At 42.7% G+C, this 16,319-nt stretch overlaps 1 protein-coding gene across 3 annotated transcripts in view; it reads right to left on the reverse strand.

The window, feature by feature from the left end:
- Positions 1-14,963: 14,963 nt before the first annotated feature.
- GET1 (guided entry of tail-anchored proteins factor 1) overlaps positions 14,964-16,319 on the reverse strand; it is a 326,846-nt gene continuing 325,490 nt past the window's right edge. For all 3 annotated transcript variants that reach the window (XM_053705922.1, XM_053705923.1, XM_053705921.1), the window contains exon 5: positions 14,964-15,288. In XM_053705922.1, coding sequence (XP_053561897.1) covers positions 15,215-15,288 — 74 coding nt within the window. In that variant the 3' untranslated portion in view covers positions 14,964-15,214. The remainder of the gene's footprint in view (positions 15,289-16,319) is intronic.

Raw genomic sequence — 16,319 nt, forward strand, 5'->3', positions numbered from 1 at the left:
TCGTGCCTTTCGTAATTTCAAGGCAGGAGCAGCATCAACTTCCTCCGCTCCAAAACAGGAAGGAGCTACTGCTCGTTACAGACAGGGTTGGAAAGGCAACCAGTCATGGAACAAGGGCAAGCAGGCCAGAAAGCCTACTTCCGCCCCTAAGACAGCATGAAGACAGGGCCCCCTTTCCGGAGATGGATCTAGTGGGGGGCAGACTTTCTCTCTTCGCCCAGGCTTGGGCAAGAGATGTACAGGATCCCTGGACGTTGGAGATTATATCTCAGGGATACCTTCTGGATTTCAAAACTTCTCCTCCACAAGGGAGGTTTCATCTGTCAAGGTTATCAACAAACCTAGTAAAGAAAGAGGCATTTCTACAATGTGTACAAGACCTCTTAGTGATGGGAGTGATCCACCCAGTTCCGCGAACGGAACAGGGGCAAGGGTTTTATTCAAATCTGTTTGTGGTTCCCAAGAAAGAGGGAACCTTCAGACCAATCTTAGACTTAAAAATCTTAAACAAATTCCTAAGGGTTCCATCGTTCAAGATGGAAACCATTCGGACCATCCTACCCATGATCCAAGAGGGTCAATATATGACCACAGTGGACTTAAAGGATGCCTACCTTCACATACCGATTCACAAAGATCATTATCGGTACCTAAGGTTTGCCTTTCTAGACAGGCATTACCAGTTTGTAGCTCTTCCCTTCGGGTTAGCTACGGCCCCGAGAATTTTTACAAAGGTTCTGGGCTCACTTCTGGCGGTACTAAGACCGCGAGGCATAGCGGTGGCTCCGTACCTAGACGACATTCTGATACAAGCGTCAAGTTTTCAAAATGCAAAGTCTCATACAGAGATAGTTCTAGCATTTCTGAGGTCGCATGGGTGGAAAGTGAACGTGGAAAAGAGTTCTCTGTTACCACTCACAAGGGTCCCTTTTCTAGGGACTCTTATAGATTCTGTAGAGATGAAGATTTACCTGACGGAGTCCAGGTTATCAAAGATTCTCAATGCTTGCCGTGTACTTCACTCCATTCCAAGCCCATCAGTAGCTCAGTGCATGGAAGTAATCGGCTTAATGGTCGCGGCAATGGACATAGTGCCATTTGCGCGCCTACATCTCAGACCGCTGCAACTATGCATGCTAAGTCAATGGAACGGGGATTACTCAGATCTGTCCCCTTTGCTAAACCTGGACCAGGAGACCAGAGATTCTCTTCTCTGGTGGTTGTCACAGGTTCATCTGTCCAAAGGAATTACTTTTCGCAGACCAGATTGGACGATTGTAACAACAGATGCCAGCCTACTAGGCTGGGGAGCAGTCTGGAACTCCCTGAAGGCTCAGGGATTGTGGACTCAGGAGGAGAGACTCCTCCCGATAAACATTCTAGAATTAAGAGCAATATTCAATGCTCTTCTAGCTTGGCCTCAGTTAGCAACACTGAGGTTCATCAGATTTCAGTCGGACAACATCACGACTGTGGCTTACATCAATCATCAAGGGGGAACCAGGAGTTCCCTAGCGATGTTGGAAGTCTCGAAGATAATTCGCTGGGCAGAGTCTCACTCTTGCCACCTGTCAGCGATCTACATCCCAGGCGTGGAGAACTGGGAGGCGGATTTTCTAAGTCGCCAGACCTTTCATCCGGGGGAGTGGGAACTCCACCCGGAGGTATTTGCTCAACTGATTCGTCGTTGGGGCAAACCGGATCTGGATCTCATGGCATTTCGCCAGAACGCCAAGCTTCCTTGTTACGGATCCAGGTCCAGGGACCCGGGTGCGGTGCTGGTAGATGCACTAGCAGCCCCTTGGGTTTTCAACATAGCTTATGTGTTTCCACCTTTTCCGTTGCTACCTCGACTGATTGCCAGGATCAAACAGGAGAGAGCATCGGTGATTCTGATAGCGCCTGCGTGGCCACGCAGGACCTGGTATGCAGACCTAGTGGACATGTCGTCCTGTCCACCATGGTCTCTACCCCTGAGGCAGGACCTTCTAATTCAGGGTCCTTTCAACCATCCAAACCTAATTTCTCTGAGGCTGACTGCTTGGAAATGAACGCTTGATTCTATCAAAGCGTGGGTTTTCGGATTCAGTTATTGATACATTAATACAGGCCCGGAAACCTGTTACCAGAAAAATTTACCATAAGATATGGCGTAAATATTTATATTGGTGTGAATCCAAGAGTTACTCATGGAGTAAGGTTAGGATTCCTAGGATATTGTCCTTTCTACAAGAGGGTTTAGAAAAGGGCTTATCCGCTAGTTCACTAAAGGGACAGATTTCTGCTCTGTCTATTCTTTTACACAAGCGTCTGGCAGACAATCCAGACGTCCAGGCTTTTTGTCAGGCTTTGGCTAGAATTAAACCTGTATTTAAAACTGTTGCTCCTCCTTGGAGCTTAAACTTGGTTCTTAAAGTTCTGCAGGGTGTTCCGTTTGAACCCCTTCATTCCATTGATATTAAACTTTTATCTTGGAAAGTTCTGTTTTTGATAGCTATTTCCTCGGCTCGAAGAGTCTCTGAGTTATCTGCCTTACATTGTGATTCCCCTTATCTGATCTTTCATTCAGACAAGGTAGTCCTGCGTACTAGACCTGGGTTTTTACCTAAGGTTGTTTCTAACAGGAATATCAATCAAGAGATTGTTGTTCCATCATTATGTCCTAATCCTTCTTCAAAGAAGGAACGTCTTTTGCATAATCTAGACGTAGTCCGTGCCCTGAAGTTTTACTTACAGGCAACTAAAGATTTTCGGCAAACTTCTTCTTTGTTTGTCGTTTACTCTGGACAGAGGAGAGGTCAAAAGGCTTCGGCTACCTCTCTCTCTTTTTGGCTTCGTAGTATAATACGTTTAGCCTATGAGACTGCTGGTCAGCAGCCTCCTGAACGAATTACAGCTCATTCCACTAGAGCTGTGGCTTCCACTTGGGCCTTTAAGAATGAGGCCTCTGTTGAACAGATTTGCAAGGCTGCAACTTGGTCTTCACTTCATACTTTTTTCAAATTTGATACTTTTGCTTCTTCGGAGGCTGTTTTTGGGAGAAAGGTTCTACAGGCAGTGGTTCCTTCTGTTTAAAGTTCCTGCCTTGTCGCTCCCATCATCCGTGTACTTTAGCTTTGGTATTGGTATCCCATAAGTAATGGATGACCCGTGGACTGAACACACTTAACAAGAGAAAACATAATTTATGCTTACCTGATAAATTTATTTCTCTTGTAGTGTGTTCAGTCCACGGCCCGCCCTGTCTTTTGAGGCAGGTTCTAAATTTGAAATTATAACTCCAGTCACCACTGCACCCTATAGTTTCTCCTTTCTCGTCTTGTTTCGGTCGAATGACTGGATATGACATGTGAGGGGAGGAGCTATATTGCAACTCTGCTTGGGTGATCCTCTTGCAACTTCCTGTTGGGAAGGAGAATATATCCCATAAGTAATGGATGACCCGTGGACTGAACACACTACAAGAGAAATAAATTTATCAGGTAAGCATAAATTATGTTTTTATCTGGTCCGCAGATAACCTTGACAAGAGGATCTGCCCCTGGGAGGAAAGGATTTGAATCCTATTCTGTATCCGTGGGACACTATATCTACAGCCCAAGGATCCGAAACATTGCGTATTCAAGCCTGCTGAAAAAAAGAGAGCCCGCCCCTCACTTGATCCAATACAGGATCGGGGCGGCCCCTTCATGCTAATTTAGAATCAACAGAAGGCTTATTGGCTTGCATTCCTTTATTTCAAGACTGACCAGACCTCCAAGAAGACTTGGATTGTTCTGGAGTGGAAGAAGAGGAGGAAGACTTTTTGTCCTTTGAAGTTAAGAAAGGAACGAAAATTAGAATTCTGCTGATCCTGAGGTAAGAAAGAGCCCTTTCCACCAGTAATCTCTGAAATTATTTCAGTCAAACATGGACCAAACAAAGTTTTGCCCTTATAAGGCAAAGACAAAAGCTTGGATTTGGAAGATACATCTGCCGACCAAGACTTCAACCAAAGAGCTCTGTGAGCTAAAACAGTGAAACCAGAAATCTTAGCTCTCAGTCTAAGAACTTGCATATTGGCATCACAAATAAAGGTATTGGCTAACTTGAAAGCCTTGATCCTGTCTTGAATCTCCTCTATAGTGGTATCCTCTAAAATGAGATTAGATAAATCATCACACCAATAAGACGCTGCCCCTGCAACTGTAGCAATACTAGCAACAGGCTGCCACTGTAATCCCTGATAAATGTACATCTTCTTAAAAAAAGCCTCAAGCTTCTTATCCATAGGATCCTTGAAAGAACAACTATCCTCAATAGGAATAGTAGTTCTGTTGGCAAGAGTAGAGATAGCTCCCTCTACCTTGGGCACAGTGCACCATGAATCACGAATAGAGTCAGCCACAGGAACATCTTTTTAAAAACAGGGGACGGGGGAAAAGGAATCCCTGGTTTATCACACTCCTGAGATATGATATCTGTCATATGAAAGAATGAGTAACTTGTATAGTGCTACACCGCAAACTAAATCACCTCAAGGCACTTTTTAGCCAGTAGCGGCCTGAGCCTTAAGAAAAGGTGGGTCTTGAGTTTCTTCCTGAAGGCCAGATGGTTTTCTTCTGAGCGCATTCTATAGCCGGGTCCTTGGACTGCGAATCTTCATTCGCCTTTAGACTTGTAGCCGGTCTTGGGTATGTGGAGGAGGTTCTGGTTAGCTGAACGGAGGGAGCGATCTGGGGTGTAGTGTTTTATTTTGTCACAGAGGTATTTTGGGGCTTTTCTTTGTGTACATTTGTGGGTGAGGCAGAGGGTCTTAAATGTAACACGATCCGTCACGGGTAGCCAATGGGGGGTCCTCAGGGACGGGGTGATCGATTCCCAGGGTTTTTTCCCAGTTACCAGTCTGGCAGCTGTGTTCTGGACGTGAGATTTGGTATTTAGGGAGTCCTAAGTAGAGGGAGTTTGCGTAGTCAAGTCGGAAGTTGATGGTTGTTCCAACTACAGCTGTGGTGTCTCCTTCGGGGATGAAGGGGATTAGTCGACATAGCAGGCAAAGAAGGTAGTGAGATTTGCTGACTACTGATCCTATTTGAGCGTCCATTGTCATGTCAGAGATGACTCCAAGGCTTTTGACTTTGGTGCTGGGGGTGATGGTTTGTCCGAGGATGATAGGTGGGTTGGACATTATGTTGGGGTGTTTATTTCGGTTTGCGTGGAGGAAGAGCAGTTCTGTTTTGAATCTGATGAGTTTGAGGGAGCTCTCAGTCATCCATTTGTCAATGAGAGGCAGTTTTCCAGGGTGTGGTATTGGTCTTTCTTGTTGGTAATGTGCAGGTAGAGTTGAGTGTCATTGGCGTAGGAGTGATAGAGCAGGTCCTGGTTGCTGATGATTTTGAGAAGTGGCGGAGGTAGATATTGAAGAGCACGGGTGACAGGGATGATCATTGAGGGACTCTGCATGTGATTTTACGTGCTTCTGAGGTGAAGGCACCTAGTTTCACTTTCTGGGATCGGTTCTCTAGGAAGGATGCAAACCAGGGTATGTCCGAGTCTCTGACTCCGGCTACTTCTATGAGATGAATGAGCAGGGTTTTCTGTGTCGAAAGCTGCACTGAGGTCCAGTAGCACCATGAGGCACAATTCTCCTTCATCTGCTGCTTCGAGGACATAATCCCAGATCTTGAGGAGTGCCATTTCGGTCCTGTGGCCAGGGTGGAAACCAGATTGCAATGGATCCAGGATTTCATGTGTGTCCAGATGGGACTGTAGCTGTTGCACTACTGCTTTCTCAATAATCTTGGAAAGGGTTTTGAGGCTTGTGACAGGTCTGCGGTTATTTGAGTTTTTGGGGTCAAGGTTGGGCTTCTTTAGGAGGAGTTTGATTATGCCTTGCTTGAGGGAGATCGGCAAGATTCCTTCTTTGAATGACTGGTTTATGAGGTGTGTTAAGGTGGGTGCAGGATGTCAGTGTATTCTTTCAGAAGTTTTGTGGGAATAATGTTGTTTGGTGATGTGCTGTCTCGGAGGCCTCTGATTATGGTTTTGGTGGTCTCGATGGTGATTGGTACCAGGGTGAATCTCGGTGGTTGTGGAGAATTTGAGAGGTTTTTGTCTTCTTGCTGTGACCGTGTAGAGTTGATTGCTATGTTCTTGTCAGGGTGCCAGGAATCAGACTGAGACGAGAAGTGCAAAAATAATCACACCTTTATTAATAGCAAAAAATAATAAAAAGTCCACAAGTCAAATAACAAGCCAGGAATCAAAACCAGAGCTGGTAGTCAGATGAGCCGAGTCAGGAGCCAAAGCAAATAGTCAGACGAGCCAAGTCAGGAGCAAGGAGAACAGCAGAGTCAGGAACAAGCCAGGGATCAGGAACCAGGAGGGACATCAGACAGCTAGGTAATACACAGGAGTTCTCACAAACAGGTCTGAGACAATGCAAGGGCAAAGCATACTGAACAGAGGCCCTTTAAATAATAAGTGATGACATCACAATTCTGAGACTGCATCCTGTCTCACACAGATGATGTAAACCAGTCTGGCCATAAAAGGAAGTGCAGGAAATGAGCAGTATCACACAGTATGCACCAGAGTCAGCAAGAGAGGTGAGTAAAATGGCTGCCAGCAGCACAAGGCAAACAACAGGGAAAAAACCCTGACAGTACCCTCCCCTCAACTACCCCTCCCCTGCGGGAGGACAAAAGGCTTATTGGGGAAACGGCATGGAAAGCACGGAGGAGTGCGGGAGCATGAACATCAGAGGAGGGAACCCATTAACGCTCCTCCGGACCGTAGCCCCTCCAGTGAACCAAATACTGTACGCGGCCCCTGGACATACGAGAGTCAATAATGCTGCTGACCTCATACTCCTCATGGTTGTCAACAAAGATAGGACGGGGACGAGGCAACACAGTGGTAAACCGATTACAAACCAATGGCTTCAAGAGGGAGACATGAAAAACATTGGAGATGCGCATTGCAGAAGGAAGGTCAAGATCATAGGCCACAGGATTGACCCGTCGGAGTATTCGAAAAGGACCAACATAACGGGAAGCTAGTTTATTGGAAGGCACACGAAGGTTCAAGTTGCGGGAGAACAGCCAAACTCTCTCACCAACCTGTTAGGAAGGCGCGGGCAGATGCCTATGATCAGCCTGGAACTTTTGGCACTGCATAGAATGATGAAGGCAATCCTGATTCTGCACCCACATGGAACGCAGTTGCCGGAGATGCTCCTCCAAAGCCGGAATACCCTGAGACATGAATGAATCGGGCAACAAGGAAGGTTGAAACCCATAATTCGCCATGAATGGGGATAACTTGGAGGAAGCATTAATAGCACTATTACGAGCAAACTCTGCCCAATGTAACAGTTCAGACCAATTTTTGTGGTGATCTGAGACATAGCAACGGAGGAACTGTTCCAGAGCTTGATTAGACCGTTCTGCAGCCCCATTGGATTGAGGGTGATATGCCGAGGAGAAGGAAAGCTGGATCCCCATTTGAGCACAAAAGGAACGCCAAAATCTGGAGACAAACTGGCTACCCCGGTTCGACACTATCTCCTTGGGTAACCCATGTAAATGGAAGACCTCCCGGGCAAAAATTGAAGCAAGCTCCTGAGCGATAGGCAACTTCTTCAAGGGAATGCAATGTGACATTTTAGAAAAACGGTCAACCACCATAAGGATAACAGTATTGCCATTGGAAACAGGGAGCTCGACAATGAAGTCCATGGAAAGATGTGTCCAAGGACACTCACCATTAGCAATAGGTAGAAGACCCACAGGAAGAGGTCGAGGAGTCTTATTCTGTGCAAAATCGCAGCAGGAGGTAACATACGCAGCAACAACAGAACGAAGAGCTGGCCACCAGAATTGTCGAGTGACAGACCAAATCATTTGGTTCTTGCCTAGGTGACCTGCGGCTTTAGGATAGCGGTAAGTGTGCAAAAGTTTGGTTAGAAGATTCTCAGGAACAAAACACTTACCACTAGGTTTCTCAGGAGGTGCATTGGTTTGTGCAGCCAGGATCTCCTCCCCCAAGGGAGAAGTCAAATTAGGATGTATAGTAGTCAAAATATGGTCAGGAGGTATAACTGGAGTAGATAAAGACTCCTCCTTGGACAGAGGCGAAAATTGTCGAGAGAGGGCATCAGCCCTAACATTCTTACTACCAGGCAGGTAGGAGACCACATAATTAAACCGAGACAAAAATAGCGCCCATTTGGACTGTCGGGGCGACAAACATTTTGCTTCAGATAGATAAGTTAAATTCTTGTGGTCAGTAAGAATGAGCACTGGCACGCTAGTGCCCTCGAGAAGATGCCTCCATTCCTTGAGTGCCAAAATTATGGCCAGTAATTCCCTGTCACCAATTTCATAATTGCACTCTGCTGGAGACAATTTCTTAGTGAAGAAACCACACGGATGCAAGGAACCGTCAGACGTAGGACGTTGAGACAAGAGGGCACCTACTCCAGTCTCAGACGCATCGACCTCAAGAACGAAAGGCAGGACAGGGTTAGGATGAGCCAGAACTGGAGTGGCAGCAAAGGCAGTCTTAAGACTATCAAAAGCCTTAATGGCAGTAGGTGAAAAATGGAGTGGATCATTCTCTTTACGGGTCATGTCTGTGATAGGTTTGACCAAGGAAGAAAAGTTTTTAATAAACTTTCTATAGTAATTGGCGAACCCCAAAAAACATTGAATAGACCGAAGACCAACTGGGCGAGGCCACTGCAGAACTGCAGATAACTTGTCAGGATCCATGGAGAACTCTGCAACGGAGATAACATAACCTAGGAAGGTTACTTGAGTCTGATGGAACTCACATTTCTCGAGTTTACAAAACAGGCTGTTCTCAGGTAGTCTCTGAAGAACCCGTGTAACATCAGAATGATGAGCCTCAAGTGTGGGTGAGTGTATGAGGATGTCGTCCAAGTACACCACAACACACTGTTGCAACATATCTCGTAGGACATCATTAATAAATTCCCGGAATACAGCAGGAGCATTACATAGGCCAAAGGGCATTACAAGATACTCATAATGCCCGCACCTGGTGTTAAATGCTGTTTTCCATTCGTGCCCCTCCTAGATCCTAACAAGATTGTATGCTCCTCTCAAATCAAGTTTAATAAAGACCGTAGCTCCCTTGAGGCGGTCAAAGAGTTCTGTAATGAGCTGAATAGAGTAAGCAATCTTAATGTAAAGACGATTAAGACCCCTATAGTCGATGCATGGTCTTAACTTGCCACACTTTTTTTTTCACAAAGAAGAAGCCAGCCGCTGCAGGAGAGCGGGATTTGTGGATGATCCCCCGCGACAGAGCATCGGCAACATACTCCTCCATAGCACAATTCTCCACAACAAACAGAGGGTAAATCCGGCCCCGAGGAGGAATGGCTCTGGGTTGCAGGTCTATGGCACAATCGTAAGACCGGTAAGGAGGCAACGTAGAAGACAAAAGGGCACTTACCTGCATCTAGCCGTTCAGCAGGAGGACAGCTTACCCGGCGTGAGAGGATGCCACTCTTCACAGAGACCTGTAGAAAAAAGAAAGATCAGAGTAAACCTACTCAAGCTTTCTATACAGGGGAAGCAACATGTTAGGAAAACGCAATGAGGCGACCTCACAAGTTCCTAACTGCTTGAAAGCCACCACTGCCCTACTGAAGAGATTAACGTGGAGTACGGCTAGACCCAATCTTGAGAAGAAAGATCAGAGTAAACCTACTCTGGCTTTCAAAATAATAAAATCTTGATTGAAGTGTAAATAAAACCAATCTTCTTCAGACATCAAAACTTCACCTCCTCCATGCACCAAGGCAAAGAGAATGACTGGGGTTTGTGGGAAGGGAAGTGATACTTAACAGTTTAACTGTGGTGCTCTTTACCTCCTCCTGCTGGCCAGGAGTGATATTTTCAACAGTAATTGATGACATTGTGGACTCACCATATCTTAGGAAAGAAATAAACTTTATAAGAAGAAACAATAAAAAGTGAGTTGATTAAAAAACATCAATGCTTATAGTAATGAAACTTGACAATCCGTTTATATCAAAGTACAGTATTTTCTGACCCAATGTTGGAGTCAGTATATTCAGTCTTATGTAACTAATCAAGTCTGAGCATCAATTCAATATAAATGATAGATTGATTAATATTTGGCAAGATATCTGTACTGTCACAAGTTGTATCCACATATCAAAAATCATGTTTTATAAAGAGGAAAATATTACACTTAGACCCATCACTGGCAAATGGGATTTACCATGGACTTGTAATATCATTAGCACACCACTTATAATCTGGCCCTAAATACATTTTATATTCATAGTACTGAGGTTATTCTTCGCCTCCCTCTAATCATGGGAGGCGTGTTGAAATCTATCTTTCACTACAATCCAGTGTAGGAAGAAGAGTTTGCTGAAAAGGACACAGGGCTTCAACAATGAGTCTGTGAGCATATGTGAGATATAGGGGCCGATTTATCATTGTCTGTCCGACATAATACACTGTAGCAAATCATGTCTGACAGATATCGCTGAATGCCAACAGCGTATTTAACATTGCACAAGTAGTTCTGGTGAACTGCTTGTGCAATGCCTCCACCCCGGCAGATTCGCAGCCAATCGGCCGCTAGCAGGGGTGTCAATTAACCCGATCGTATAGGATCTGGCAGATTGCAGCCTCAGAGGCAGCGGACCAGTTATGGAGTAGCGGTCTTAAAACCGCTGCTTCATAACGGCTGGGGCATCAAGCTCCATTCGGAGCTTGATAATTCAGCCCCAGTCTCATTTTTACAGAGCATATGATGAAACCCAGAAAGGCAACACTGGTTTGTGGTAGAAGAAAGCTTTTCAGAAGGTTTATTTTACAACCATGGGAACAAAGGAGCTGCAGAACTGTGTTCTAATGTTCCTGAGCCATCTGAAAAGCAGCATATACCAGAATATTGTCTAGGTAAAGGAGCTACTGCTGTGCCCTGAGTTCTGACTAGGGACAAAATGGTTTAGAGAGCCTTAGAGAAGATTCAATGGTTTGGAACAATGAAAAGGTCTGAATAGAACACCTCTGATTCTCCAAGGGGACTGGAGTAATTGCTCTCATGACTAGGTCTGTTACACATGTCAAGAAAGCTCTGGTCTTTAAAGGATCTTTTGGAATATGAGACATTAAGAATCTTCCCCAAGGATCTTAACCTCTTAAGGACGGCCGACGTACAGGGTACCCACTTATCAGTCCTTGTTTATAGTGCAGGTCTTGCCGCTGTCGGCAAAGCTGTTCTAGTAAACCCCTTAATCACCGCACAACATACAGGGTACGCTGGTCATTAAGGAGTTCAACAGACTTTTCCTAAGCCTCCTTTAGTCTGACACCGCTCCCCACCAGAACTGTGTGGGATGGAAGCCACAACTTCATGCTGATTTGGAGGAAGAGACAGGCTTTTTTGGTCTGTTTGGACTCTTTACACCAAGAGGAACCAGTCTTCCACATGGACTTGAGGTGTCTGATTTCTGAGGCACTGAAGAGGAGGATCTTTGCATCCTAGAATGATGAAAGGAATTAAATTGTCTAGCAGACTTAACCCTGTCCTTAGCTTTGTTTGTCTTGGGGGAGGGAAGCGATTGTAGCAATGATTGTATCTAGTCCAGGTCCAAAAAAGACCTTTCCCTGAAATAGGAGGGAATAGAAAAGTCTGATTTTATAAAATATATCAGCAGACCATGGCTTTAGCTATAAGTCTCTTTTATCCAGAACAGTTATAGCAGCACTCTTTACATTAATGCACATTATTTCAAAAGCTGCATCACAAATTAACATTTTGTGTATGTTTGACTTGTGTGGTTGCTGTGTAGATTTTCTGGGTTGGACTTGCAACCTGTGTATCCTGGTCTCTAGTTTAATGTGCTATTGACTGAGCTATTCAGTACCTGGCTGTGGAACAGCTCATCTGGGAGTCTTAGTATAGAATCTGATGTCTGCACAAACTTGTCTTTATATCAAATGCATCACATTAGCATTAGGTTGCTATATAAGGAAGCCACACCCAGTTATCAGTGCTCTGATACTAAGTGTGTTTCCTGTGAGAGCTCTTGATCATTTGATTTGCGACCTCCTGGCTTTTTAACCTCAGCATTGCTTTTGGGCTTTGCTTTCGCCAGCTCCTTTGATTATTGTTGCTTCTACATGTAACTTTCATGCCTGCTTGTTCCCTTATAATAGTGTTCCTGAGCTGGTGTGTAATACAGTAACCTTGACTTAGCCCTGTACCTTGTCTGCACCTCTGAACTATATTTGTATCCAGGACCTGTACCCTATTTGCACCTCTGCCTACAGTGCATCACTCACCTCCTTTCCAACTCTGAGCTTGTACATTGCTGGCATTGTTGGCCGTAGTACTCAGAAGTAATTCAACTTCTTATTATAAAGAGAAAAAGATACAGTTTCTTGGGAACTTTGGAAGTTCTTTTTGGAGGATCAGCGAGACCACACACATTTCTGTTCATTTCTCTCTGTGACTTGGGAGACATTTCTCGGACTAAAACACCAGCTATTTTGTCTCTGGACTTTGTGAGTACCTGTGTACTGGCTGTATGTATAATCCAGTAGCAGTGTACCCATATGTTGACAAATATTTTATACAGGGTTTATAATAATATCATATTGTTTGGGATAAGTTTATAGCGCTTTACCGTATATTTTTTTATATATACACCTGTTTCTCTGCAACTTCTTATTATGCCTAAGGGGATACCGCCAAGAAGGAGACTTCTGTGTCTCTAGAGACCTAAGTTACTACTGCAAAAACAGACCCTAACCGTATAGAATTTCAGAGCTAAAGTAAGGTACTTGCAGTGGTAATCAGTGCTCTGTACACTCAGATTTCACAAATGGATGTGAAGCCAAAACAGATCTTGCTTTAAAGTACAGTGGAGCAAGATTTTCTAGTATTCATGCAACAAGTCCAACTTTCCCAGGCAATACATAATCTTCCACATAAAATATCTTCTTCAGTTCAACTTTTTATTGTCAAGTTCCCAGACACTTGTGGCCTCCAGTAATTGTGCTCCAAAAATTATTTAGCAGAAAAAACTTGGGACCTAATCCTTACCTGCACTCTTATCTCCAGCTCCCATCATGATTCAAAGATCTGTTTCTTCTCCCAATCTATGACGCAAGATCAATGTTGTAACAGTGTGTGCTACCAGGAATCATAATTTACCTAGAGCTTCATTATGACCCTCTGAAATGAACAGGTGAGGAATTCAGGGGCTATTTTTTTAATGTGAGGTTTCTAGACATTTCATCACCTTTTGCCCAGTGAAACTTCCAAGACCCACTAAAACACCAATCACTGACTTATCCTGTTCTACATGGTTTTGTAAGAATTGTGCTACAGTTTCATTAAGAACCCCTCATGCTCATGTAGTGTCATCTAAGGTAACAAATAAAGACTCCAGAATCCAACCCATGGTTTGTGGCATAATTACCTCTGTTAAAGTTCCTGTACCTCTTGCCACTTGCAGGCTACATTTGGAAAGAAGATTTGACTATTCTTGCCTTGGCTACTTAACTTTTCATGGATTAGTAACTAATATTTAGAGGTCATCTGGAGGATGCCCCTTAATAAGAGGTGTTGTGTGTTTTTGCCTGCTATGGTCACTGTGCAGAGTAAGTGGGTGGATATGAACCTGTGTCTCCTGGTCTCTGGTTCAGTGTGCTTAGTAGAGCACCTGATTATAGTTTGCACAAACTTGTCTTTAACATGTGCATCACATTATCATTAGGCTGCTATATATAAGGCAGCCTAACCCAGCTATCAGTGCTCTGACATTGTGTTACTTGTGAAAGCTATTGGTTATTTAATCTGCATCCTCCTGGCTTTTTAACCTAAGCTTTGTTTTTGGCTTCGCTTTCTCCAGTTCCTTTAATAATAGTTGCTTCTATGGTTTGAACGTTTACATGTTTCTGACTTTCATGTTATTATATTATCACAAGAAATAATCCTAACCTGATATTGAGTTTTGGATGCTTTATGGTTTGAGACTGTATTTTATTAGCACTTTTATTTGCTATATACATTGATAGGGTCTACAAATATCAAGAACACATTAACACCATCCATGGACCCCAACATGTGCAAGTTTAAAGGGACAGTCAACTTTTTTTTTTATTGTTTAAAAAGATAGATAATGTGTTTACTACCCATTCCCCAGCTTTGCACAACCAACAATGTTATATTAAAGTGATGGGGAACTCTCCCCTTTTTAAAATCAGATCTGGGATGTTTCATCAGTTGTAACAAAGATGTGCTATAACTTACTTTTTAATTTAGATATAAAAATTAAAAGTCCCAGCGCCGCCGCCCACTTCAAAAGTCAATTTTTATTTGAGTTAAAGGTTTGAATTGTTCTCCAAAATTCCCATATGGGAAACGCACTGATTGGCCCCCAAAAAATTTACTTTTGAAGTGGGCAGCGGAGTGCGGAGAATTTCATATCTATATTAAAATGTTACAGCGCATCTTCATTACAACTGATGATTAAACTCTTATCTAAAATATCACTTACATTCCGGATCTGTATTTATACAGGGGAGAGTTTACCATCACTTTAATATATCTTATAACCTCTAAACCTCTATTTCTAAGTTCCTGCAACCTCTTAACTTATTTTATTAGCTTTTCACAGCCAGGCAGTGATAGTTTGTGTGTTTTTTTTTAGTGCCATATAGATAACATTGTGCAAGTTTGTCAAGAGCACTGAGAGAAGGAGGCAGTTTGCAGAGGCTTACAAGGTAATCACAGAGGTAAAAAGTATATTAATATAACTGTGTTGGTTATACAAAACTGGGGAATGGGTATCTATCTTTTAAAACAATAACAATTTTCAAGTAGACTGTCCCTTTAATATTAACTCTGTTATGTTTGATATTGTGTGTTTTTGTAAAACGTTTGAAAATCAACAGAAAGTATTATAATTTCAGAATAGCCATGCACTTTTATTTCACATTGAATTGAACATTTCTAAATGCCACTGATTTCAAAAAAGAATAAATGTACATGTTTTTTGTACAATAGAATAAATAGTTTAATCACACTATAAACAAAAAAAAGATATCTGAAGTATTTTCGTCCTGTGTCTTTTACACATGGAATGTTAAGTTTGCATGCTCATGTTTATATTTAGCTATTTGAATACTGCAATTGAGCATGTCCTTCGTTCTTAGCTGATGGGGTAAAGCATTATTGCCACAACTTTGTTGCAGACCACAAGCCAGCATGTAATTCCAACTCCACCTAAAAAAGAAATGTAGAAAGAAAAACAATAACAAACAATTAAATATTAGTGGCAACATAATGATCCTTGTCCTAATATTAACAGGATAATTCATTGATTAGTTCATGTTTATAACTTTACACTATTCAAAAAAATAAATGGAACATACAAATGTTCTAATTAGAAATTCATGCCATATGTTTAAATTATGCATATTTTAGGAATGCTGGTATAGGGGTTCTCAAGATAAAATTAATAAATGTCTTACTTCTCTTGCAGTTATCCATCATGGAAGGAATCAAGCAAAATCTTGTTTTGTTTTTTGTTAGCATGATATTGAAATGTAGAACCCTGCATAGTGAAATAAACACCTCTAAAGCTAACATTTTCCTTTCTAAACCTCTATGAGGGACCTTGCAAAATTGATGGAGATCACTCTTAGATAATCTCGCCAAACCTGATTATAGTTGTTTAGACTAAACTATAACAATAATAATATATTACTTCCTTCTCAAGGACGACCTTATGGAAGGCCTTAATCAGGTCTCTTTACCTATAATATCCAAATGGGTTTCATTAGAAGACCAAAATTGCACTCTAAAAGAACCCTAAGGTTATCAGGTGATCAAAGTAATACATGTGGTTGTTAAGGTGGTGCTGGGGCCCTTAATTTAAAAGGGGGAAAAAAATCTCCTTTCAAATAAAATGTCACTTGTCCCTCTAAATATGTGTTTGCAATTCTTAACCAGTTACATATCAGGTGGTTGGTAAAATGATATCTCTTTATCTAGGAAAATTAACTCTATGCACCCATGAGACCCTTAAAAAAAGGAAAAGTTCTTTTAAATCTTCTTCTATATGTCATGAGGTTGGTAAAGCACTTTAAATAACATCATTTATGCTTACCTGATAAATTTCTTTCTAGGTGGTGAGAGTCCACGATTCCATACTGTTGGGAATTCATCACCTGGCCACCAGGAGGAGGCAGACACCATACACCAAGAACCTTATTATTCCTCCTACATCCTGTACCTCCCAGTCTATCGTATAG

Source organism: Bombina bombina, chromosome 3 (assembly GCF_027579735.1).
Source record: "Bombina bombina isolate aBomBom1 chromosome 3, aBomBom1.pri, whole genome shotgun sequence".
Taxonomy (NCBI): domain Eukaryota; kingdom Metazoa; phylum Chordata; class Amphibia; order Anura; family Bombinatoridae; genus Bombina; species Bombina bombina.